The 24,818-nt window shown below is 41.7% G+C and overlaps 1 protein-coding gene across 4 annotated transcripts in view; it reads left to right on the top strand.

Moving 5' to 3' along the window:
• The window catches only part of pax5 (paired box 5), a 50,111-nt gene that overhangs the window by 11,936 nt on the left and 13,357 nt on the right, over positions 1–24,818 (top strand). For 2 of the 4 annotated variants that reach the window (XM_042223414.1, XM_042223415.1), the window contains exons 2-6: positions 2,884–3,049; positions 6,692–6,889; positions 7,571–7,635; positions 10,479–10,604; positions 18,206–18,390. In XM_042223414.1, coding sequence (XP_042079348.1) covers positions 2,884–3,049; positions 6,692–6,889; positions 7,571–7,635; positions 10,479–10,604; positions 18,206–18,390 — 740 coding nt within the window. The remainder of the gene's footprint in view (positions 1–2,883; positions 3,050–6,691; positions 6,890–7,570; positions 7,636–10,478; positions 10,605–18,205; positions 18,391–24,818) is intronic. The other 2 variants (XM_042223416.1, XM_042223417.1) reach the window with 1 other exon arrangement.

Genomic DNA, 24,818 nt, shown 5'->3' on the forward strand with positions numbered 1-24,818 from the left:
CTGTGTATGCTTTCAAGAGCAATAAGTTCACAGTACCCGTTAGTATGAAAAAAGCCTTTGAAAGCCAGAAATGTCCTTAATGGGAAATAAAACAGAGCACACTGAACAGTTGTGAGGTACAAATTCGTATTTTGGAAAATAAAATAGATAATAGACATCAAGAACTCATGAAGAGCTTATCACGAGGATAAAACATGTTTCTTATTTCAGATGAATGGTCCTCTTCATTCAGCCACTGCTATATCTCAACGTAACATTACTGTATTATTAGCCATCTGAAATATAATGAAAGCACGAAGAAACCTTTTGCATACAGAACATAAAAAAAAACATGGTACCTCAGCACTGAATGATTTGCAAATCCACTGTTAAGTTAATAAAAAGGGGTGAGATTTAACATTTCTTATTCATAGAGTTAGAGCAGACAGGGACCTTTAGTCTCTGTTCTACAGTAAATTTCCCAAAAGCTCTGACATTTTGATGAAGTGTGACTCAGTAGCGTCTACAGTACATCATTCAAATCTGTGTGAAGTCTTCCGAATTCCGTCCTTCCAGTTTGTTATAAATTTAGGACATCCAAACCCAGGATAGTAACACATCTGATGCTATACGAAGCAAACAGTCTACAGAAGCTTTGCAGTACTTCCTCCGATGAATCCACTAAACGTGTAGAGCGGAAATATGAAAAATGACAATACATAAGCGCTAATTGGGTGAATGACTTCTTTGATTGAACAGGTTTAAAAGTAAATAACAAATCGATTAAACACAGCTGATGGTAAAGTTCATGCTGCTTGTCTCTGAGCTGTGGCTGAGCCCAGCTCACAGGGTCATATTACTCTGCCTGCGTTTTCCTGTCTTTCATAAAGAGCGATTGCTTTTCAAATTGTGCTCTGCAGCAGACGTCTGCATAATGAGACTTCTTCTATCTGAAAAAAAAATAAAGCAGTAAGGAAGCGAGTCGCCGTCCACGTTAGCCATTTGGAAATAGCTTTGTTTGATTTCACAGAATGAGACTCTCCACTCTTCACATTTTTGTATTTATCTCTCCTGTATTGACCTATTTATATTTATGCTGGAGAAAGCTGTGAAAGTGCGTGTGTGTGTGTGTGTGTGTGTGTGTGTGTGTCTTTCTTTATTTTATGCTGATGGAGAGAAGTTGAGGACAGGGGGACAGGTTCAGGGGACAGCACGGTGTTTTAGGGGGTATCCCTGCTGGGGTAATGTGTTTAAAATCTATTACCCCCACAGCTAGGATTAGTGTGTGTGGGAGAGTGTGTGTCTGTGTGTGTGTTTCCCCTAAAGACGCAATCACTATGGTAATACAAAAGCCAGTGGATTAAATGGTTGAAATTTTTTTTTCTATTTCATTTAAACTTTGCCTTTGGAGGGAAACACACACACACACACACACACACACACACACACACACACACACACACACACACACACAGTCCTGATCTTTCTTACTGTTTTCTGCTCACATGCAGCATTTCTGTTGGTGGATGCAGTTTAATCATTTACCCCAAATTCCAGGATTCTGACCTGGCCCGGCTCACGGGGTCTCACAGCGTGGTGTTTACAAATGTATAAATGGTGTAGTCTGTTTAAGTGCATCTTCTGTGATATGCTGCTGACCTGCTCAAAATGTATTTCCAGTCAGTAGAAGCTTGGATATTTTCTACTATAGGAGAGCTGAAAGAAACTAGATGGACACAGATCATGTGCATATATATAAATTACTCTCCTTTGCAGTTTTGCCCTTGTCAGTTGTGGCTGCTGTTTAAATCTGTTTATGCAACTTTCTAATAGACGGCTGTGGTTTTCTGTGACTTATGGATACAGAAGAAGTTTATTCAATTATGCAAAGGTTCAGCTAGTCTTTTCTTCTATTCTACTTTTGCTGTCTTTCATTCATTTCCTTATACTTTCATCCCTTCATCCCTCAGAGGGAATATTAGCGGTGTCTTTCGCTAAGGGGCCAAGGCAAGGCCTTGGTCAATAATTAATTAAAATCCCTTCATTTACTCAAAATCTTTGCTTAGCCTGCCCCTGGTGAAATTGGGCAAAGTTTGCACTTTGGAATAGTATTATTATGCTGAGCAGGATAAATCACAGGCGGGAGAGAAAACAGATGTATTTGAGATAGTAAATTAACTAAGCTAAGCCAGCTAAGCCAAGGGCCAACAGCTGTGGGACTGCAGCCTAGAAAGTGTTGCTGAAGTAACTATTTCTCAGGCAAACAAATGTAAATGTGCAGAAACAAGCTGTTAATGGCACAGATCCAGCATCAATTTACTGAATGAGAAGTGATGGTATTAAAATAAAGCTCATCGAGTGTTTAAGTAGAATGGAAAAGCACTATATACGAACCAATCAATTGACCTTTTCCCAAAATAGAGGAAGTAGCCTCTAACTGCTGTGCTGCAGACTAGACTACCTTAGTGCTGATATGAGGTGTAAAGATTGTCTGAAATGCCCTTAAACAAGCTGGTTTTTGCTGCTACTTTATACAGTGAAGCTGTTAAGTTTTTGTGTTCTTCTGTCTGATATTGTTTTGACCTTTAACTTGAACCAAGTCTTGGTCAGTCTTTGATATGCAAATATAAGGATAATGGATCAATTTGTATGTTTGATTGTGTTGAAAAAGTTACATTAAGATCTTTGACTCTTGCCTATCCAACTCTCTGTCATGTATCAAGAATATAGTCAGAGGAAATGAGAGGATTTTGTAATTAATTTCCACTGAGTCCTTTTTTTTTTTTGGTTGCATATCGAGTTAGATTTCAAGGTTATCTTTGATTTCAGTGCAATTTTTCATGCATTTCTTTCTGTTGTTCCCCATTGGCTTCTTGCCCATCTCAAATTCTCATTCTCTTCTAGGACATGGTGGCGTGAACCAGCTTGGAGGTGTGTTCGTAAATGGCAGACCCCTCCCAGATGTAGTTCGCCAGCGAATAGTAGAACTTGCCCATCAGGGGGTTCGGCCGTGCGACATCTCACGCCAGCTACGAGTCAGTCATGGATGTGTCAGCAAGATACTGGGCAGGTAAGAAGCCGACCAGCACCTACACTCGTGTGTGTGATCAAAACACATCAACCTCCTCATTCAGTACTTTAAAGGATCCCTTTTCACAATAAGTTAACCTTTAACCCCTTAGCAGTCCTATTAGTCCCCTAAACCATCCAATGTCCCGTGGGCGGTACGTCCGACTGCTAACAGTTTAAACGATGCAGTGGAAGACCAAGTATCTTCACCTTTACTTGTTGGATTTATTTGTGTTTTTCTGGTTAGTTTTTTTTCCATCAGGTGAAAAGAACACACACAGGCTGGTTCAGCATGTGTCAGACTGAAGCTCCTGTAAGGTCATACTGACTCCTTTGGTGTCAGTTCTGCTGTGTTCTTCAGTTTCCTCCACATGCACAAGCTGCATTTTCCAAAGTGCCTCCATTTTCGCTCTGCTTCTTACTTCTCTCACACGGTTCTCTGCTCTTTTCTTGCTTTTCACCTTCCTCTCCCCTCTCCTTATATCCTGTATCCCCCCCCCCCCCTATATTTCTGTGTCTCTCCTCACTCCCCCTTTTCTCTCTCTTTCTGTCTCTCCCTCTGCCTTTTTCAAAGCTAAATTCAAGAGTAAATCCCTGTTCGTTCCGTCCCTCAGAGAAGAAAGGGGGACAAAAGGGAAAAGATTCATCACTTTTTGGAATTAGCATCAAAATGAAAGTGGCACCATATTTCTGCACCAAAAAAAGACAGAGGGAGATGGAGAATGGGAGAAAGACATGAACAAGGGACACAATCAAAAGGGAAAAGGCGTGTTAAAGAAGACGAGTGCAGGAAAAAGAAAAACGAATGAGAGACAGAGAGACCATTTGTGAGGACGGAGGGGAAGGATTAGCTACAGCGACCCTCAGCTATATCAAAAAATGTGCTGCTCATTGTTCTCCCATGCCTCTCTTTCTCCGTCTCTCTCTTTCCGTCTTTCTCTCTCTATCTCTCTCTTTCTCTCTCTCTCTCTCCCCTTTCCTGGCCGTTCAACTCACTGAAGCGTTACCGTGAGGGGGGAGGAGGGGAGGGGATCGAGGGATGGAAGGAGGGAGGGAGGGTTGTTTTATCCTCTCCTCTCCTCTCTCTCTGGTGCCAGCAGAACAAAAACACCAACTCTACCACCCTGTGTGTGTTTGTGTGTGTGTGTGTGTGTGTGTGTGTATTGGCTCATCGTTGTGCAGATATCAATAACTACGCTCGTTTATTCACCAATGATTCAGCTGTGAATAATTTAAATAGTTTTCCATTTGAAAATAGATTGTTTTTCCTTTAGCTGTGTTTATACTCCAGCTGTGAATAGTCAAAAATGTGGAACACACAGAAAGAAAGACAAGGAAGTGCACATTTACAGGAACTCGCATCTTCACGGAAAGGATTACTCTACCGTACAGTGGAGAGAGAGAGGGCGAGAGGAGAGCAGCAGCAGGTTTAAGACTGACTGACAGCTTGCATCCACACACAGCATCCCCCCTTTTTTCTGCAAGCTGTGTAGCGCATTTGCTGTCCTCCCACCCCCTGTCCCCCCCATGCCCCTTCTGCATGCAAATACATTCATGACATAGCCATGGTGGACATGAAACGGTTGTGTGAGTGCGTCCCGTGTGCACATGTGTGTGTGTCGGTGCCATCCTCTTCCTGCATCTGCGTAATAACGTGAAATTGCTTAAGAGAACAGAAGCCGATCGCGGGGCGAGTCAGGCCCTAAAAATGTTGCGTGACAGGTGTTTGAGCTTATTGCATTTAGCCTTTCAGCTGACTCTGACATCTGCAGCGAAATCGGCAACATTATGTAACTGGCAGTGAGGGTTTTAGCACGCCTTGATTTAACAAGGTGTATCCCAACGAGAGCAGAGTCTCTGTTTGCGAGAAGGAGCTGAGCAAATCAGTCAAAGATACAAAATAAAACAGAAATAAAGAAAACTAAAAGAAAGGATCAAATATACAGAAAGATTCCCTCGAATTTGCAGTATATTTGACCAGCATTATCTGACCGGTGTGAATAAATACAAAGTCTTTGATACAAACTCTATCCACACACAGATTATAAATACACAGTGCAATCATTAAATCTTCAAGGTGCTTTCAAGAGGAAATATTTCCACGGCAATATTTCGATTTAATACAGAACCTTTTTGGTTAAAGAGGATTTTAAGCCTATATAGCAGACACATTTGGACCTCATCTGGGGTACTTTCCACAGCTGTTGAGCAGGTACATCCCTAGAAAGTATTATGTGGCCAAAAATATCCCAAAAGTTATGACACAACTGGCATCAGGCTCATTTTAAGGAGAACTGTGACTGAATTCACATGTGGGCAGACATGAGCCACCTTTGGGCCAAACATTCATTGCATTCTGAGCAATGCAATATTCATAAGTCCATGCAGCGCATGGGCACTGAAGCTGTTTTTGCGATCTTCCCTGTTTTATGCGATGTGATTCCTCGCCACATCAAAAGATCACCCCAAACCAACACGGAGTTTCAATTGTCAGAATTACCCAAATAAAAAGTTCTGTTTGAAATTCAAATTCAATTTAAAAAAAAGATGCTGCTGACGGAGGATTAGCAAATAATCACACCCATTTCATAGCTCAAATTAAGCAAATTAGGACAAGAATCACAAGTGATCAAAAAAATTCGGACACTAAGAAGATATACAGGCTACGGAAACTATTTTAATTGACATGGCAACATGACAGACTTGGGGGGGGGGTGGGGGGTTAGCTGTCTATCGTGAGTGGAAAAAAGACCTTAGACAGGAGGAGCACGTCCAATGTTTGGTGTGTAATCTAGAAATAAGTCCTGACCACAGGAGGGAAGGTCATTCCTCTGTTGGAGAGCTTGAAGGGAAAATAGCTGAGTCCAAGTGGAGCAATGTTCAAACCACCACCAAGAGAGGTGAAGTAAAGGGGCAGTAAAGCAGAAAGCTGCTTTATGTTATATCTGGGTTCTTTGGAGTCTAGATTCCCCTTCTGCTCGATTTAGCAGTGAAACAGAACTCCGAATAATTATTTCAGCATATTTGATTCTGTCACAGAAATGACCTGGCCACTTTTCAGCTTCAATAGGTGAAAGAAGAGGAGTTAAAGGATAAGGACACCGATACGAAAAATGTATTTTTAAAAAATCCTTCACATTTGTATCTTATTCCTCTCTGCCACTGACCTACATTGTTGTCCATTCGCTGTTAAAAACACAGAAAAAAAGCCACACTGTTGGGCTCTGTGTTAGTTTATTCACTGTCCTCGTGCTGTGAAGAGCCTCGAGATCTGACTCCACACCTGTTGATGTATATTTGAGAAAATGAGGAAAGTATAGAAGAGCACCAACCTCATGCTTTTAAAAAAATGCATGTTCAGATTCTTATTTGGATGGAAACTTGAACTGAAATATTTTCAGATGCGGCGGCACAATCTTGATTAAGTACTTTAACCCAACTAAACTCGGCCTTGTTTCTCTTTTATGTTTTTTTAATTAAAGTTTTTTTTCAGGTTTGGATTTGGCACATTTTAATAAGGAGCTGTATGCATAAAAAAACGAACTAAAAACAGAATTTGCAGATTTCATATTCCATATTATTCTATTAACTTGTCCTCTCGTTCCTCCCCGTATGATCAATGCAAGTGTCTTTTAATTGGCAGGTACTATGAAACGGGCAGTATCCGCCCTGGGGTAATTGGGGGATCCAAACCAAAGGTTGCTACACCAAAAGTGGTCGACAAAATCGCCGATTACAAACGCCAAAACCCCACCATGTTTGCCTGGGAGATCCGGGACAGGCTCCTAGCAGAGAGAGTTTGTGACAACGACAGTGTTCCCAGCGTCAGCTCCATTAACAGGTACGACGGTCTGCATGCTTTGTGTATGTTTGTTTGAGTTTGGGCGTATAGCAACAGGTACAGCCTATTGGTAGAGCTCAGAGCAATATAATACTCTGTGTTTTATGTGTGTGTGTGCCTGTGTGTGCGTCTGGGAGTGGAAAAGAGAATAGTAAAGAGGCCCCAGTCTCCATATGTATGAAGTGGCTGCAGCTCAGTGGTTCAACACGATGGTACAATGACAACCCTTTCCCCTGAGCATAGAAGCAGAGAGAGAGAGGGAGGGATGGTGAAATAAGAGAGAGAAGGAGTGAGCAAAAGAGGCAGACAAAAGGGAAGGAAGGTGTGTGGGGGTAAGGAAAGAAACAGACACAAAAGGAAAGGAAAGAAAGGAAAAGGGAGAAAAGGAAATGAGAGGAGAGGAAAAAAGGGGAGGAAAGGAAGAAAAAGGAAAGGAAAGAGGAAAAAAAGGCTTGCATGAGCAGCCAAGCAGGAAGTGTGAGGCCCCTCTGCCATGTCAGCCTGCCTCAGCCACTTCACACACACACACACACACACACACACACACACACACACACACACACACATATACGCAGTTTTGCTCCCACGATGGTCATGTTCTCTCTGTCACTCAGGATCTCTCTCACGCACACTCACACAAACCACTTCACACACACTAATATCCCCTCTCTCCTCCTGCAGGATCATCCGGACTAAGGTTCAGCAGCAGCCTGGTCAAACGGGCTCAGTGTCGGCTCACAACCTAGGTAGGTTGCTGTTCGAAAATCCTGTTTCCAGCCATCAAAGCCAATTTTTTTTTTTAACAAAAGAAGTGTTTTTGTGTAAATCTCTCCGGAGAGGATCTTCTGTGCTGAACAAGAAAACAGAGTTTCTGGACCTGTGTGAAGACAGGATGCTATGTGCCACAAAGTTCCAAATCTACATTGCATCCTTACAGTCAGCTTTAGATTGTCATTTTCCACGTAAGAAGTATGTTTAGGGTTTGTTTCTTTTTTACCAGAGTTTTGTGTGATGGTCAGGTTCATTTTGCCTTTTTGGGCCAACCGAGAGCTGACTGAAGAACGAGTAAGGTAGGGTACGATCAAACAAAGGTGACCGGCTGGATATAAAATAACAGTTACATATTAAGCTTTCATATTCTTGGCCCATCCGCTATGACGTCTTTAACCGAAAGCACACTGGTAACATTATTACAGTAGTGTACAATGTAACTATTAAGACGTACAATAGTCCCAATAACAGAAATCAAAGGGATCCACGGCGTGAAACCATGTCATCCTAAATATAACTGTTTCATAAATAAGTCAACAAAAATGCTCAAGTCATTGTAATATCAAAGCATTAGAGATCTTTATCAGTTCCTTCTCAAATGGGTACTAGATTAGCAACACTGGCAAGCATTTAACTCTTTGATTATTGGAGGTTATGACTGGAAATTGATTATTTACAATGATATTCAAGTTCAAAGCGAGGATGCACCTGGTGAGGCATATTCTCACGGGCTAGAAAAGATCATATTTACGGTTTCTCAGTTACATCACCAAATTATTACTTATCTAGGTTAATGGACTTCTTGTGACCTATGCACCAAACTTTACACTATGCATATTCATAAACACATTTTTTTTCATCCATATTGCTACAAGCAGTGATTGGTGGGGAAGGATACACAGCTTTCTGCCCCCTTTGTCAGATTAATTCAGCTGTGTTTTGTTTGAGCAACATAGTAGTTTGAAAATAAGTTTGAGTATATTAGCAACAGGTAAACTTTTGCTTTAGTTTCGATTAGCAAATTAGTTAAAATTATGTTAAGTGCAGCTGGATGAGATCCAAAACCAGACAAATATTAAAGGACTTATCGGAAGGTTCTCATTATATATTTTTAATAAAGGACCCGTAACCTTTGTCAGTATACAGTTAATTATCCTGTTAGACACTGAAAGACTATATCTGTGGCATCTATGGCTTGAACATTATTTCCTTTTATTCGATGAATATCGCAGCGTACACACAGATACGATAGCCTTTCTCTCTCTTCCTCACTTTGCCCTGCAGTGGATTGTGTTTCAGAGTCTCTCATATCTTCATAATCGCACATTGTCTATTAATCTAAATTAATTTCACACACACTGCTCCCTGACTCCTGCCTTTTACTCACATTTAAGCGACACACACACACACACACCCTAGATGCAGTGAGACACACACGCACACGCTTACAGATTACACAGATAAATGGGTCCCACTCCCAGGCGGAAAATTGAACATTTGGATTTGCAGAATAAAAGCGTTACGTTCTGATAAAAAAAAGAGTGAAAAGAAAGAGAAAGGAAAATCAGATAATTGAAGTGCTAAATCAAGTGATGGGAAAAGGAGGGATATGCATTCATTATACTCTCCTTGTCGTTAGCGAAAGAGTAACGGCTTGAAGGGACTTTGATCCTCTGGTTTACCTGCCTTTTTTACCCCCTCCTTCTTCTTTATTGCCATTTCAGTCTTGTCTTTCTCTGTTTGGGGGGTCTGCTGGGAGAGGGGATTAGTATGTCTGTCTCCACACCTTTCTGTCCCTCCTGGGATACCATACTGTCACTCAGCCCCACGTCCGCTTACAGGGGTACAGATAAGGGACCAAGAAGCGAGCGACTGTATGTTTAAGCCTGTGCCTGCGTGTCAGGAGGTTGCAGGATGCGTGTGTGTGTCCGTGTTACTGAAGCGGTGACAAGTATGTCGCTGTGTCACCCGGCAAAGAACTTGTCTCCTCCAGGGGGAAGATTAAAGGAAGAGACAACAAAGAGCAAAACACTAACAGAGGCTGGTCTTTTGTGTCTTTTCCTTTAGTTTCAATTTAGCCGATACAACCGAGTGAAATTTAGAGAGAAAAAATGGACTTTTATTGATTTTTTAAAAAAGAATAATAATTAAGATTTATATTGTGTGGCAATCATGCTGAGGTTTATGCCACAAATATATGAATAAGGACACTTGATTGTTGTTTTTCAAGCCTGAAAGGCATCCGCACACACAGACACACAGAAGAATTTCTCAGAAAGAGCTTTGTGCACAAAAACTATAGCTTACTGTTTATTTTCCATCAAATATTTGGGCTTTCAAATGAGATCCAAAGACACATGCAAATATATTGGATTCAGTTCATTTTGGTGAGTGTTTATAGAGTTTTGTGACACAGTACATTAAAATATACAGTCTGTGATATTTCAGCAACAGCCAGAAATTCATAAAACACTTTGCTGTCTTCTTTTTCTTATCATTTTATCTGAGATGTGATCATAAAGTAAAACATGAACATTTAAAAAAAATACACTCTTTTCTTTATAAGTAATTGTTTTATTGAAAGCAAATGTTTCAGTGAGTTAAAGAGTCACTTATGCCTTTTTAATAAAATCACACAGCTTACAAGAGTAAGTGTCCACATAACACAATAAATGTGTTGTGCTTTCCCCCATTTTATTTTACAATACGACTCTGAGATTAAGTAATTCCTCATTTCAGTCATCTGTTTTTTGGGTGTTCTTTTGCTTTCTCAGTATATCCTTTAAAGTGTTGGCATTGTCATGTGATCTGTCTGCAGCAACGTCCGTGCCAGCCACACAGGTCTCAGCAGTGACCAGCGACTCGGCCGGCTCCTCGTACTCCATCAGCGGCATTCTGGGTATCAGCTCAGCTGCTGATGTAGGCAAGAGGAAGAGGGATGAAGGTGAGCAAACAGTTATGCTTTGTATATGTCCCACTTTGCTAATTTTTCCTGGTGGATGCACAAGGCACACGAGAATCTAACACACGAGCAACAGCAACGGGACATGTGAATAAAACATCTTCATTGAGGAACGCAGATTTATTTACTAACAGTGTTTCATGGGATAGCAACCCGAGAGGCCAGCTCATGCACGCACTATCGATCATATACTTCTGTCATACTTGGTCAATGTTGCGTGCTAATGTATATGTGAGCTTGTGTATGTGCTCATAGGTACTGGATGTATATATTTGTGTACGCTGATATGCCTCCACGTGTTTGCTTGATTGTGTGTGTGTGGGGGTGTGTGTGTGGGGGGGTGTCAGTGGCATTAAAAAGCCATCACACAGACGGTCTCCTACGGTAAATGAGACAGGACCAGATGTCGGAGCGAGAGGGGGTGACAGAATGCCACTGGGGGCTATTTCGCTCTCTCTCTCCCTGACACACACACACACACACACACACGCACACACACACAGATACAGTGTGGGATCCTTTTTCCCACTGCTGATGAATTTTCAGAACACTCCAGCAGGTTCCAGGTGAATCCCAGGTGCACCTTGATATGCTCGGATTCAGCCCACTTAACCATCAGTAGAGTACAAAGACTTTAGACCCAACGCAGACATAGAGACATGCACACATATATCATTGATACACTGGATCAAAGTTTGACTTACTATGTGAACAGTTTGTCCATTGATAAATGAGGTTTTAGCTCAATCCAAAATAACAACAAATTGCACTCTCATCCTGTTCAGCGATCATCCGCTGGTTGGGGTTTCCTCCGTCTTTCTGTTGCAACTGCATAAAACGTCAAAATATGTTACAAAGTTAAGGTTGAGGTAGAAGACTTGGTGTATCCATAAAAGCAAAATGTGACATAGTGTTCTAAAAGCAGGCTTAAACACCCGGTGAAGCTTGAGACACACTCTAGACTTTAAAAACTGGGGCAGACAAAGAACCTACACGATGAGGAAACTGCCTTTTCTCACATTAACACTTGAAACAAATGTAAAATGGCAATTTTCCCTCACATTTTCCACATTTCGTATTCATTAAGTTATCTCGCATGCACACCTTGACTTACCTTGATGTGCATGTATGATATCTGCGCAACAGAACTGAAGAGAAACAAATCAAATTCAAATATTTTAGATATATTCGGTTAAATTTTACACTAAGTTTGACGGGACTCTGATTTTAGTTGCTGCTCTTGAATAAGATCAGAGCACTTGCACAGAGCACAGTGATTGTCATGTCCACATTTTGGCTCACTGACAGAGTAAAGACTGAAAGATTAACAGATTCACCTGTGTTAGTGATCATAAGTCTGAACGGCCACAGTGAAACTGGTCTCTGACTGATTTCATCCATGCCTCTTTGACATAAATAATATGAAGTATTAATCCACCCCATTCTGTGCTGTATTGTCTTCAGCAGAAACTCTGCAGTCAGATCTGTTGCTGAAGGAAAGTATCTGTAGCCTAATTAGCGGTATTATTGTTTCACTTTGTTCTTTATGTGCATGACACACTACACCATGTGCTACATGTGTGGTCTGTCTGCCGGTTTTCTATGACTGCTGCTGGACTTTCCATTTCACAGTTCGAATCGAAACATTGTATCACTTCTCGTTTCATTGAAGCATTCAGAAAGCATCATTCGAGCATTATGTCTCTCCGTGTCACGTTTCGCTTGTGTGTTTTATCTGCAGCGTTTCTGTGCCAGAGGTCTGCGCGGTTGGCTCTGTGGTCTAATTAACAGCATTGCTAATCACAGCTTCCATTAGAGCAGCCCCCGCTGGATAATGACACACACACACAGCAAGGGGCGACAGGGGGAACAGCATGCACAGACATGGACAGACAAACACATACACAGGCAAACAATAAGGCAAGCTTCTGACGACGAGTCACGGCCATATGCCCGTCTTTGCAGACATTCTTACACACGGAGAAGGAAGGCATAAACCCACAGTACACTACAGTGACACACCGGACATCACCAAGGCTCTTTTGTTGACTTTGTCTGTCTCTCTTTGTACAGGTGGATATATCACACATACAGCAATGTGACAGTTTGTGTAGTTTAGAACGCATTTAGAACAATGATACCATTGGTCCATTTTTTTTTTGGGGGGGGGGGGGAGCCTTGAGTCAGTCTGTTGCAATTTTCCTGAGTTTTTTGTGTAAAAAATCCCCAAACACACTGCAGCTCTTATTTTTATTTATTAATTCATTTATTAGAGCAGGTTAATGTTAGCTGAATCCTCTGATGATCCTAAGGCGGCATGGTCTGCATGCTTAATAGACAGGCATTTTATTACATATGCAGCCCATACTCTTTTAGTGAGCCTCCTACATGACAGAGAGGATTAACAGTGGCCATTGACTCTTTCCTAAACTGGTATGAGAAGTTATACCTTTTCCTAATGATTAAATCCACTAACCCTGCTGATAAACCAGTACAACTAGTTACAAATTGCTTCGCAATGTGCTTAAGCCATAAGCTTATACTGGAGCATGTGGAGTGACCACATAAACTGAACAAAAGAAACCTTTTGACCACAAAAAACAAGTTGTTACTGAAAATATTCTGTCCCACTACATCATCTACTACTCTGCCAATATAGCCAGTAAACTGTACCAACATCAGTAAACATACAGAGTGGTTCATCCATTGTTTTGTAGCTGACAGGCTGTTTGCTAGTGTAGGTAAACCTCTTGTCTAATTCCCATAATTCTCACATCAGTCAGTGGTATTCTTTGCATCTGTCTCACTCAATCACCCCCCATGAAGTTGAATTTTAACTTGGTACCAACTCATTTTGTGCCTCCACCAATTATTTAGTCTCTCATTGCTACATGTTGTTGAACTCCACACTCCCTGGTGTCCACAGCATCTCAATTCCTGCAGCAGATTGTGCTCTTTGAATTAAATGTGTTGTGGAAAATATTATGTTTTCAATAATGGAATGTATCTACAGAGACAGAGGTATAAATAAAGCAAATGATATTCTAGCTCACAAGAAGCACCCCACTGACTCCTCAATTGAACTGTTGCCATCTGGTCAACAATATTGCCCCCTCGATTTGCTAAAAACACATCTACATTAGAACATGTTCTCCAGGCCATTGACTTTTAAAACTGGTAAAACATAAATCAGTAGGTCTGGTGCTGAGCTGGTCTGGCCATCCTAATCTGTTGTAAGGTGCGCAGTATGAGTGAAATGATGCTTAGTTTGTTGTGATGAAATGTGTTTTTAATATCATATCATTGCATATCATATCTGCTGTATGTGCTTGTAAGGACGTCAACGCGTGCAATGGAAACTGTTAGCCATGAGCATATCAAACAGCTGCTGTGCACGTGAACACAGGAAGGAGGGATCAGTAGCTTGTGTTGTGTATGTATGTGTTCTTGTGTGTTGGTAGGAGGAGTTTGTGGGGGTAAAACCCTGTGGTGACCTGTGCCCCCAGCCAAAGCGAGGGGAAGTTGGGGGTGACTGGGGCCAGAAAGGAGATGAATGGGTGTGAATGGAAGAACTTGACTTCTGGGGCCAAAAGGGGACTATTGTACCTTAACCTATTCACTTTACACATTGAAGCTTCTGCTGCTGCTTGTGTGTGTGTGTGTGTGTGTGTGTGTGTGTGTGTGTGTGTGTGTGCAAGCATCCAACATGCATGTGGAGTTCAGGACAGGTGGGCCGTTCACTAAAGGGAGTGCTGTTTTTTTCTTCCTCAAATCTGTGAGGGGAAATCCACTCTCAGTATTTTTAAGTCATGCACATTTTTCAAAATATAACAACAAATAGTTTCAATGGCATTTACCCAGAATGCCAGATTGACCTCTCACCCCCTTGTGCATCCACTGTGACATGAGGCAGCTTACAAAATAAAAGATGCTGGGAGTGAGCAAGAGATGCAGGGTGGAGGGAGGGGATCGTCGCCCTTCGCGCGTAGCTCCTCCCGGCTTACAAAAACTTTGATCTCTAGAGTTTGGATCAGGCACATACACACTCTCACAGACAAAAAAAATCATTACACACACACATGCAGGGAAGAGCTGGGGCTGTGAGGTCAGACTTGTGACACTTGGGCTATCAGCATGATTATCTATGTCAAGAGCAAAAAGGAGCACACTGGTGGGTGGTGTTCTAACCTCTGCAGACATGCATGTATAAGCAGGCAGGAAAACAGACAAATAAGTAACAACTCATCTAATTCTTTAGGGTATTTGGATTTAATAATTCAACTGCTTCTGGATTCTTGGAAAAATGGCAGAAGCAGGCTGTTATGGAAGACGACTGTGATGGAGAGAGAGCAAGAGAGGCAGGAGGGAGGGAGAAAGAGAGAGACAGACAGAGAAGGCGGAAGAGAGAGGAAAAAGGCAGAAAGGAGAGAACAATAAGGGCTCATTGTTTGTTTTGTTCTGCTCTGAAAAAGAGGGAAGAGAAGCGCTTCCCTTCTGAGACTGAATCACAGAGATAGAGGCAGCTGTGTGTGTGTGTGTGTGTTTGTGTGTGTGTGTGTGCGTGTGTGCGCGCATCCAACAGTGAATAGGATTTAACCCGTCACGGCAATGAGTTTCTTTACCCATCCATGGATACAATGAGACCAGCCGGATATCAAGCTACCCACCCACCCACACTCACAGCCTCAATCACATCCATACCAAGGCCCATGCATGCACACCTCAAGACACACACACACACACACACACACACACACACACACACACACACACACACACACACACACACACACACACACACACACACACCTTTACACAACTTCATACAGATGAATGGACAATATTGATTATCATAAGTAAAAGCTTTGTTCTTACTGCTCGATTACAGCAGGTTCTGTCATCTCCCCTGTTCTGTCTTTCTCTGGTTCTTTGTGGGTGCTCCACCATGACAGACACAGGTCAGTCTTTCAGGGTGCATTTGTGTGTGTGTGTGTGTGTGTGTGTGTCTGCGCACATATGAGAGAGTTTGTGTGTGCAACAGAGAGAAAGCAGAAAGCAATAAGCTGGCTGAAATGGTGCCATCAGAGCTACATGATTGATCAATTGAATTCCATCATGGGGACTGGCCGGTGGGATTAAATGGGTTGCCTTGGGTTACCAGGCTAAAGCATCATACTGGCTTTATCTCCCACCCTGATTGGTCTGTCACCGGAGACCTGGACCATACACACACACTACTCCCAGCATCTGTATATGAGTGTGTGTGTGTGTGTGTGTGTGTGTGTGAGAGAGAGAGATTATGATCAAACCTCTGTTTGTGAGAGAGGGTTTTGTGTACTGAAGATGTAGAGGGAGGTTTAGTGTGTGACACAGCACTGTAGCATGAGCTGGATACTGTCTGAAGATTTAAAGGTTTGCTAGAAGTCTTTGAATTGATCCAAAGCCACAGGTTGTGCCAAGACTGATCCTTTTTTATCAACTTTTGAAATTTAGCTAACACACATCAAACTGTAAGCAAACATTTTGCAACCAGCTTTGGTACCGTTATACAACTCTGGGACTGTAATCCATCCATCCATCCATCCATCCATCCATCCATCCATCCATCCATCCATCCATCCATCCATCCATCCATCCAGGAAAGGTTTTCAGTCTATCCTGGTGCATTTGCACTCACACCTATAGCCAGTTTAACCTGAAACTTTTTAGACTATCGGAAAAAATCCATCCAGCCACATTGCGATCACACAAACTTCACACAGAAAGGCCACAGCCCACAAACAACTTCAAACCCAGAACCTCCTGCTTAGAGGAGAAGTGCTAACCTCTATATCGTCACAGTGCCATATGCCAATCTACCAAATGTTTTAACATAGTCTTTGTTCTGCCTGTCACTCTTGGATGTGCACAGAGATCACTTAAATAATGAACCAAAACAATGAAAAAAGTGAAAAAACAAACAAACAAACTGTCAGTTTCCTTATTAGGCTACTGTGGATGTAAAATGTACACTTACATAATCCTCTTATCTTGTACAAAGGATCAATTAATTCTGACTCCTCAGGTATACTCACAAAACACCTTATTTTCCTCAATGTAATCTAGCTAAACTTGCTTACTTAAAACCCATTGCATCTTTGCTTTAAACCTTTTTTAGATTATGTTTTTAGGAATGTGACTAGAACAAATAAAGAATGAATAAGATTAAGTAAAACTATGTTAAAGAGGAAACCTGTCATTCTTATAGATTACTACACTGTCTCAGCTCAGTCCTTAGCTGAAACCTCAGTTACTTCTTTATGACAAAGTGAATTATACTCTGATTTATCATCTATTTTATACAGATGGGTAACAACTATTTAACAAAATGAATACAATTAAAACTTGAAAACTAGTAAATAAGACCACAAAGTCATTAGGAAAAATGTTTCCTGCTCATAAATGAAAGAAGAAGTAACTTAAAATTCTCACTGACTTATACAATCAGATTAGCAAAACTCACTTCTGTAGTTTTGAAGTCATTAAATCTGAAATACTACATTTTAACAAACACTCAAACCTTTATAAAAAGAATATAGTCTCCCCTGCAGTAGCACAGGTCTCAGTAACTACATGTAGTGGTATTAAAAGTTATCCACAACTACAGAATTTCAAAACAGGAAGCATCCCTTGAGGTTAAATATGGTTAGACAGACATTTTTTTCTTTCTTTCTTCATTTTCTTTATTTATTAGAACTAGTCTGGTGCAAATGAATCTGTATTTTCACTCCAAATGGAAAAATATATATATATATATATATATATTTGAAGCCCCCTCCCCCCTCTCCACCTGTCTGTCATATCACTACCCTGGACACACATTCACGCACATACACACACTAAACACACAGTGACCCCCAGGACTAAAATAGGCTCTCAGGAGTGGTTTGGAACGCTGAATTGGCTCTATAGTGGGGATTTTCACCCTCATCCCCTTTTTCTCTTTATCTTTTTCTCTCGTTCTCTCTTCTCTAATCATTTGTGGGCCGCGACTCTTCAGAGTTCTTATAATTGTCTCGTTCAGTCCCTCAGCCTTGCAATAACTGCAGGATACGAGAGCTCACAGTCTAATACTGATACCGTGGCAATATATATTTGTGTGGATGTGTGTGTATGTGTGATACGACGAGAGGGGACGGACAAGTGTGTATATATGAGAGGAGAGAGTGTACTTTTTAGAGATCAAGAAGGAGAGACAGCGTATGCTTGGTAATGGATTGCATTTGTATACCATTTTCTCTGAGCCTCCACAATCTATGAAGTCGCTCAGTCTTAAATCAGTTCACTGGAGTTCATTTGAGTCCACTAACTTCTTTCTCCACATCTGTCTTAGTGATTTATATTGTCAACACACGCTTTCACTACTCCCTTCATTCCTCTATCGCTGTCTGTCTGGGTTTTCCCTCCATAACATAAACCAGACTCACAAAAGCTTCCTTTTATCTTGCTCATTTCCTCTCCCTTTCAGTTATCATTCCTCTCTTAAAAATTCTGCATTTACAGCCTGTCTTACCCCTCTCCTTTCACCTGTCCTCTCTGTGCAGGTTTGCAGGAGTCACCGCTGGCCAATGGACACGGCCACAGTGGGCGGGACTTCCTCAGGAAGCAGATGAGAGGGGAGCTATTCTCGCCACAGCAGATCGAGGTATTGGACCGCCTCTTTGACAGACAGCCATCCTGTCCAATCCAGTCCAGCTCTGACCTCTATGTGAGCCCTGATTCTGGCAAGGTAAGGGCGAGGCATCGTGCAGGCTCTGGGCTGAGGCTGAGGTTGGGAAGAGGTTAGGAGTCAACAAGAATGTAGTTGTGGGCTAATGAAAAACAGGGGCTGTGACAGGAGATAACCGCTCATGAAAAACAAACAGGAGCTGACTAAAGCAGAAGTGGCGTCTCCTGTGTTATCACCTCACGGCCACCAGACACAGCAGTGTACTTCAAGTCACTGTCACAGCACAACAGCCATTCAGCCATCCTATACTGTAAGTCTTTTTTCGCTGAGTTCAGACATTTTTTTTCTTACTGTTTACAAGACCATGAAAAGATCCAAAGCAACAAATATGTTTCCCCCCTAACAAGTGCTTTGTCCTCGTTCAAAGACACATTTTTTTATCCTGCTAACCGTGGCCCTTCACAACCTCTGGTTATAGTCAAGAAAATAATACATGGGCCTACCTGGGATGTAGGTGTAACTGCAGCACAGAGGTTAAAGGGCCTCTCATCCTTTTCAGAACATGTGTTTTTTTTATTTACAATCTCTGACAAAAAATAAGCACAATATAAAAAAGCATACGCTTTTTTTTACACCAGGGTATATGTTTTGATTAGAAGACGGCCTACTTTCACCAACCTGGAATCTCCAAATAAAAACATCCAAGAACTAATGCTCAACGGTTGCGTGCCACACATGCAAACAAAATTAAAGCAAACAGCGCTAGACTAACACATTGTTGTTTTTGGTCTTTCCATCAATAAGAGCAAAACTGTTGAATGGCACAAGTCACATCGTTTAAAGAGACAGTGTGCAGGAGTTTCAAACTGCCACCAATATGACAGTTATTTGGGTTTTCCAGTGGACACAGGTGCAAATTTCTTTTTTTTTTGTTGTTGCTGATAGTGAAAAAATGTAAGGCAGGAAAGCTTAAAATGTAATGGACTATTTTGGGATTTACATAGTACAGAAGCCAGATTAGTTTGTAGTTTATCAGTTAACATTTAAGGTTTATCTGACTGTCGTATAAAATATTTGTCTCTGTTTTTAGAAAAAAAAGCCTGCCTGCTATGCCTTGCCATGCCATGTCAATGTTGCTGACTGCTGTCACATTGCACAACAAATAATCCCATTTTAAAAAGCTCTCTCTCTATCCAAGCGCTTCACTCATCCTGTCTTTTCCCCAATTCTTTCATGTTGCTGTGAGCTCTCAAAGTGTCAGCATCAAGTCGTGTTTTCACTGTTGGCTTGACAAACCGCTGTGAGTTTCTTTGGTCTGATAGACACTGTGATGAGTCAGACCTGCTCTATTGATGTTCCTATAATGTAGACACACTACAGGGGTTAATGAACATATTGACCCGACTCTCATTATGACCTCACTTCCTGCTGCTTGGTGGGACGGCAGTGCCGCTGTCCGCATGCTGATGCGTCTTGGGAATGTGCGTATGCGTGTGATCGTTTGCATGTGAGAGAAAAAGAGAAAAAACGAGACAAGAAAACCGAGAGCGAGAAAGGGTGTGTCTGTGTGTCCTAATGTTGCATCTAAATTGACCTCCCGCCCTTTCTCAGGAGTAAATTAATGTAAATCTGAGTGGAATAGACAGGTGTAAGTGGTATGCTGAATAACAAAATGACAACAAGCTAGCATTTGTATTCTCTCTACCTTTTCTCAGATGCCTTCTAATCAGCAGCCCAACGGTCAATATTAAGGAAATATTTGGCCAATGTTTCAAAATGAAATTTTTGTTTCAGCGAGCTTTCAAGCTGACACTGCTTCTGGTTTATTTATTCAGTCAGTGCCAAGGGCAAGAGTACAAGCAAACTCCCGAGTAGTCGGAGTATATGGAAGCATAAATAGGCTGCAGCCTTAGACCTACAGGGCAGAGTTTGGCTTTTTAGTCCATTCTCTTTCCTCTGACCGACATGGGGACTTGAGTGGCACAGGGCGAGAGGTCGACAGGGATTGGCTGTAGTAGCTCTATAGACTGGGACTCAAGACTATAATACCCATGATTCATAGGTCAGTGTCCTGTCTGAGCCTGGTCAAGCCACTGGGGTCAGCGTCTGGGATAGGGGAATCAAACTGGGGTCAAACTGGCTTCAAGAAGTGCATTACAAAGAGACCCAAGCAATCACAACCACATGCACACAAACACACACACACAAATCTACATGACTATCTAGTCCTCCACCTCTGCTAACCCCCCTTTTTCCCACTGGGAATGATTGACACTCTTAGCCTTAACGCTGACAGCCACAGCTTAGGCTCTTTGGTATGTGGGCTGAGGTGTGTGTACACGTGTGCGTGAGTGTGCACAGTAACCACTATTGGTGGGGTTATGGTCAAGGGGGGTCACCCTGCCTTGCGACTGACATTCCTGACAGATTTGTCCCTGCTGGTGATGTTTTGTATGGGGTCGTCTTTTACGAAACGCGCGTCAGTGTGTGTGCATCGGACAAAGACGTGTCCAAAACTGTGAAAACCAAAGTAAAGACAGAAGAGCAAGAGGCTCAGATTCAGGTGTTATACTAATAAACTGTAATCTCAGTGGTTACGTCAAGCTCCTCATTATTTTTTAGCTTTCTTGCACTAAAACATGAGGCTTACTCATTATTTTGTCTTCCTTCGTCCCACTTGAAGAGACCAAAAGCAATACCTCTCGCAAGCAAATCTTATTTTATCTGTCAGCAGTAGTTACTCGTCTATCCTGTTTATTTCAGACCTTTTTCTTTATCTTTCTTTCCTAACAAGCCCTGCTTTTATCTCATCTGCCTCTCCTGCTCTTGTTCCACTTCACCCTGTAGTCTATTAAGCCCCGCTATTAATTTATGTGTGCGTGCTCGTATGTGTGTCTGCATGTGTGCCTGTCAGAGACAGTTCATTTGAATTTCCCTTCAATCACTTTCTATTACCCAGGTGATAAATCAGCAGGGCTGACAAGCACCCCCGCCCATCCGTGCTGCCCTGGGTCCAAACGCCCACCCCAGTACCAAGCAGTTTACACTGAGATGTGGACGGAGAAAAATGAGACTGATATTATAGATTTTTTTTTCTTTACTTAAAAGGATTTCTATCTTGGGCTCCAGTTTGGCTCAGATGCCCTGTGGCTGAAATGCAGCGGCCCGGGTTTGAATCTGCCCCTTGACCCTTTGTGTCTTCCCCTCTTTCCTGTCTACTCTTTACTGCTGCACTAAACACAAAAATGAAGAATGCATCTCAGGTCATTTCAGCTAGTTCGTCTCATCATTGACCGCAGAATGTTTTCCCCACACAACAAATAATAAATCAAGAGAAAACAACTAGAAATAACGCTAAATTCATCGCTTTATAGCATGAGCTTATTAAAGTATCCTGTAGGAAATTTCACAGTGGAGTTAGAGATTGAATTTGATGGCTCCAGAGTGTAGTGGTTCACACATTTAACTGAAAAGTAAAAGATACACTTTTTGTTTCTAGGAGGAGACACAAATCTCTGTGGGGTTGTAACAGAAAGGGCGTCTGGACGCAGTTAAAAGTAGCTTTCAGGTGAAGATTGGATTTAGATGCACAAAGCCACAACATTTTTTTATTAACACTGAAACTATTTAAGTGTGATCAGACGCATCAACCATGCTGCTCAAATTTGAAAAAAACAACAACAAACCCAGCAGACTTTGCGTCATTGTGTAATCACTACACTAAACGTTTTTTTTAAAAATCATGCATACAAGAAGTATAACAGTAAACAACTGCAAAACTTAGATAAATTAATTAAGTATAAAATATGTAAAAACTTCCTCTCATGTGGCCTACAGCGGCCCCATGACTCATAAGGAGCTGTTTGGAAATGAGTATCCTCCCCTTGCTGCCACGCTCAGTTTGAGCACAGATAAATTCCTTCCCCACAATCCCTGTCTCAGTCTGTGGGCCACTCAGGGAATTGTATTTGTTTATAGTCAAGCAATTTTCCATCAGGAGCACTCAAGCCAATGTGACGAATGGGAGAGAGAGAGTAGGAGATGGAGAAATCACGAGCTATTTTGGAAGTGGTGAAAATAGGAAATACTATTATGCAAATGGTACAGAAGGGCCGGTCTGTGTGTGTATTTGTGTGCTTGTTTGTGTTTATGCGTGTGTCTCTGGCTGGGTTGGGCACATCTGTCCCATTTCTGACTCAGCAGACCAAGCTGCTGCGTGGAAGAGACACAGTGATAGAACGAGTGAGATAAAAACTTAGTGCAGCTGCTTTTAAAGAGTTAAAGTGTTATGATGTTATGATAAAGGACTGCTATCTGCTAACCCTTTAGAGGACAGAGTTAACAAAACAAGAAAGGAGAAAATGCATCGAAGCAGACAGCAATAATCAACCAATGAGAAATTGTGTATGTTATACCCTAAAAAAAATGCTGCATTTATATAAAATGAAAACAAAACGCTGAAAACAGTGAGTGCCGTCCATGATGTGTAACTTTAGTGGAGTAATGAAGTGAAATTTGATCCTGGGAGTCCACTTTTGGTGACAGATCCAAGAATGTGAAGACTTAGGATTCAAAGCAATGTAAAGTTTGTGAGTTAGTTAACTTCAAATGCTTTAACTCATTGGTCACAGAAGAAAAACTAAAAATGACCAAGTTCTCAGTATTACCATATGTTGGTGGGATGCTGCTGCTGCTGAGTGCCCTGCTCTACATTCTTTTCTCTATCCCACTAATTTACCAATCGATTAACATTTCCCTCCATCTCAGCCCCATTTCCTGTCTCCTCCTTATTCCTTATTATTTCTTTATAGCGACCCTTTATATCTGCCAGGTCCCCCCCTGCCACCTTTACTTGCTTCCTCCCATCTTGCCCCGAACAACCCCTCCCCATCAGCATCCCCAAACCCCAACCCCTCCATGGCCCGGCAGCTGCGTCCCTCCTCTTTGATGAGGGCTGATGGCGCTGTATGAGCGGTGGAATTGACAACATTTACGGGGGCGAATGAGAATGATCCATCTTCCTTAGCGGGCCTGTCACCCCACTGGCCAAACTTCATCATGGCCAATTACCACGGCAGACCCCTTCTTCTCTGGTGCTGCTGCTGCCTGGCCCCCATCTACACACGGATACATGGACACATTAGACACCATTATAATAAGACAGAGAGCGGCCAAGAGAAAGGGGGGGAGGGCGGCTGAGCAGTGATAGCTCATATGATTGGATGAAGAAACTACAGGTGTGATGTGTGTGATGTGTTTGATGTGCGAGAGAAAAGAGAGCTTAAAAGTGTGTCTGAAGTCCAAAGAGAGAGAGAGAGAGAGAGAGAGAGAGAGTGAGGGAGGATGTGTGTAGTGTACTGCGTAAGCTCTTATTTGGCAGGTCACAGTCCAGTGGTTGTGTTGTGTGTTGACGAGCACAGGGGTGTTTAAGAGGTCAGTGAGCACAAACACACGCCTACACTTACACCTCCACACACACAGATGCAGACGCATTAAAAGGGTCAGTGCAAAACTCTCACCTCATCACCTAAAGGAAATTCTGATTGGTGTCATTAGTGTACACACACACACACACACACACACACACACACACACACACACACAGGTCAGTAGTAACTGAATGGGAGGAAAAGCTACAGAAGGAATTTCATGCAATAAAGTGCAATATTTCATTTGCTCAGTTTTATTTACTCGTACAGTGGGAACAGTTTGAGGTTCAGTGTGTTGGTCGAGTGTGCTTCAAAATGCAGTCAGGAGGAGAATTTAATGAGCAACTTACTAAGCTTTTTTTAAGCCACCCCTCAATAATCATACACTATATGCTTATATTTAATTGCCGAACTCCGGATGAATATGTGTCTCTTTTCCAATACTGTGAGTAGGGCTGTTTAGTACATACACAAATTAATTGAAGCTGACTGAGAGCAGTTTAGTTAGCTCAGTCATTATGGCTTTCCGGTTAAAAACGCTGCTGCAGAAACATTCATGTGACATGAACTCTTACCTAAAAAAAGAGCTAAAGCTTACCTCGCAGTAGTCAATTAACACAACAGACAGATTTAATGAGCAAACGACTGAATGTACTACTCCACACAGTCTTAATTGTGGCCACAGAGTAATGAATGGTGTTTGCCTGTATGCTTTGCTTGCATTTGCTTGTTGCTGTAATGCAAGGTTTATTTATATGATCACTTGTCTCAAAGTCACCAAGGAATGGACTTAAATATTTTATTGTAAGCCCCACATTTTTATTTCTAGTGCACCTCTTTTCTGCACTGACTTACTTATGATGTTACTTCCTTTTCTGCATTTTAAGGAACAGATGAGCTTAAAATTCCTGATGCTGAGAGCCAACCTTTTTTTTTTAAAGTGTCAATTTCTGCACAGCCTTCGTTATTATTATTATTATTATTATTATTATTATTATTATTATTATTATTATTATTATTATTATTATTATTATTATTATTATTATTATTATTATTGCA

Source organism: Haplochromis burtoni, unplaced genomic scaffold (genome assembly GCF_018398535.1).
Source record: "Haplochromis burtoni strain Fernald_Lab_line unplaced genomic scaffold, NCSU_Asbu1 Contig_110, whole genome shotgun sequence".
NCBI classification, from domain to species: Eukaryota; Metazoa; Chordata; class Actinopteri; order Cichliformes; family Cichlidae; genus Haplochromis; species Haplochromis burtoni.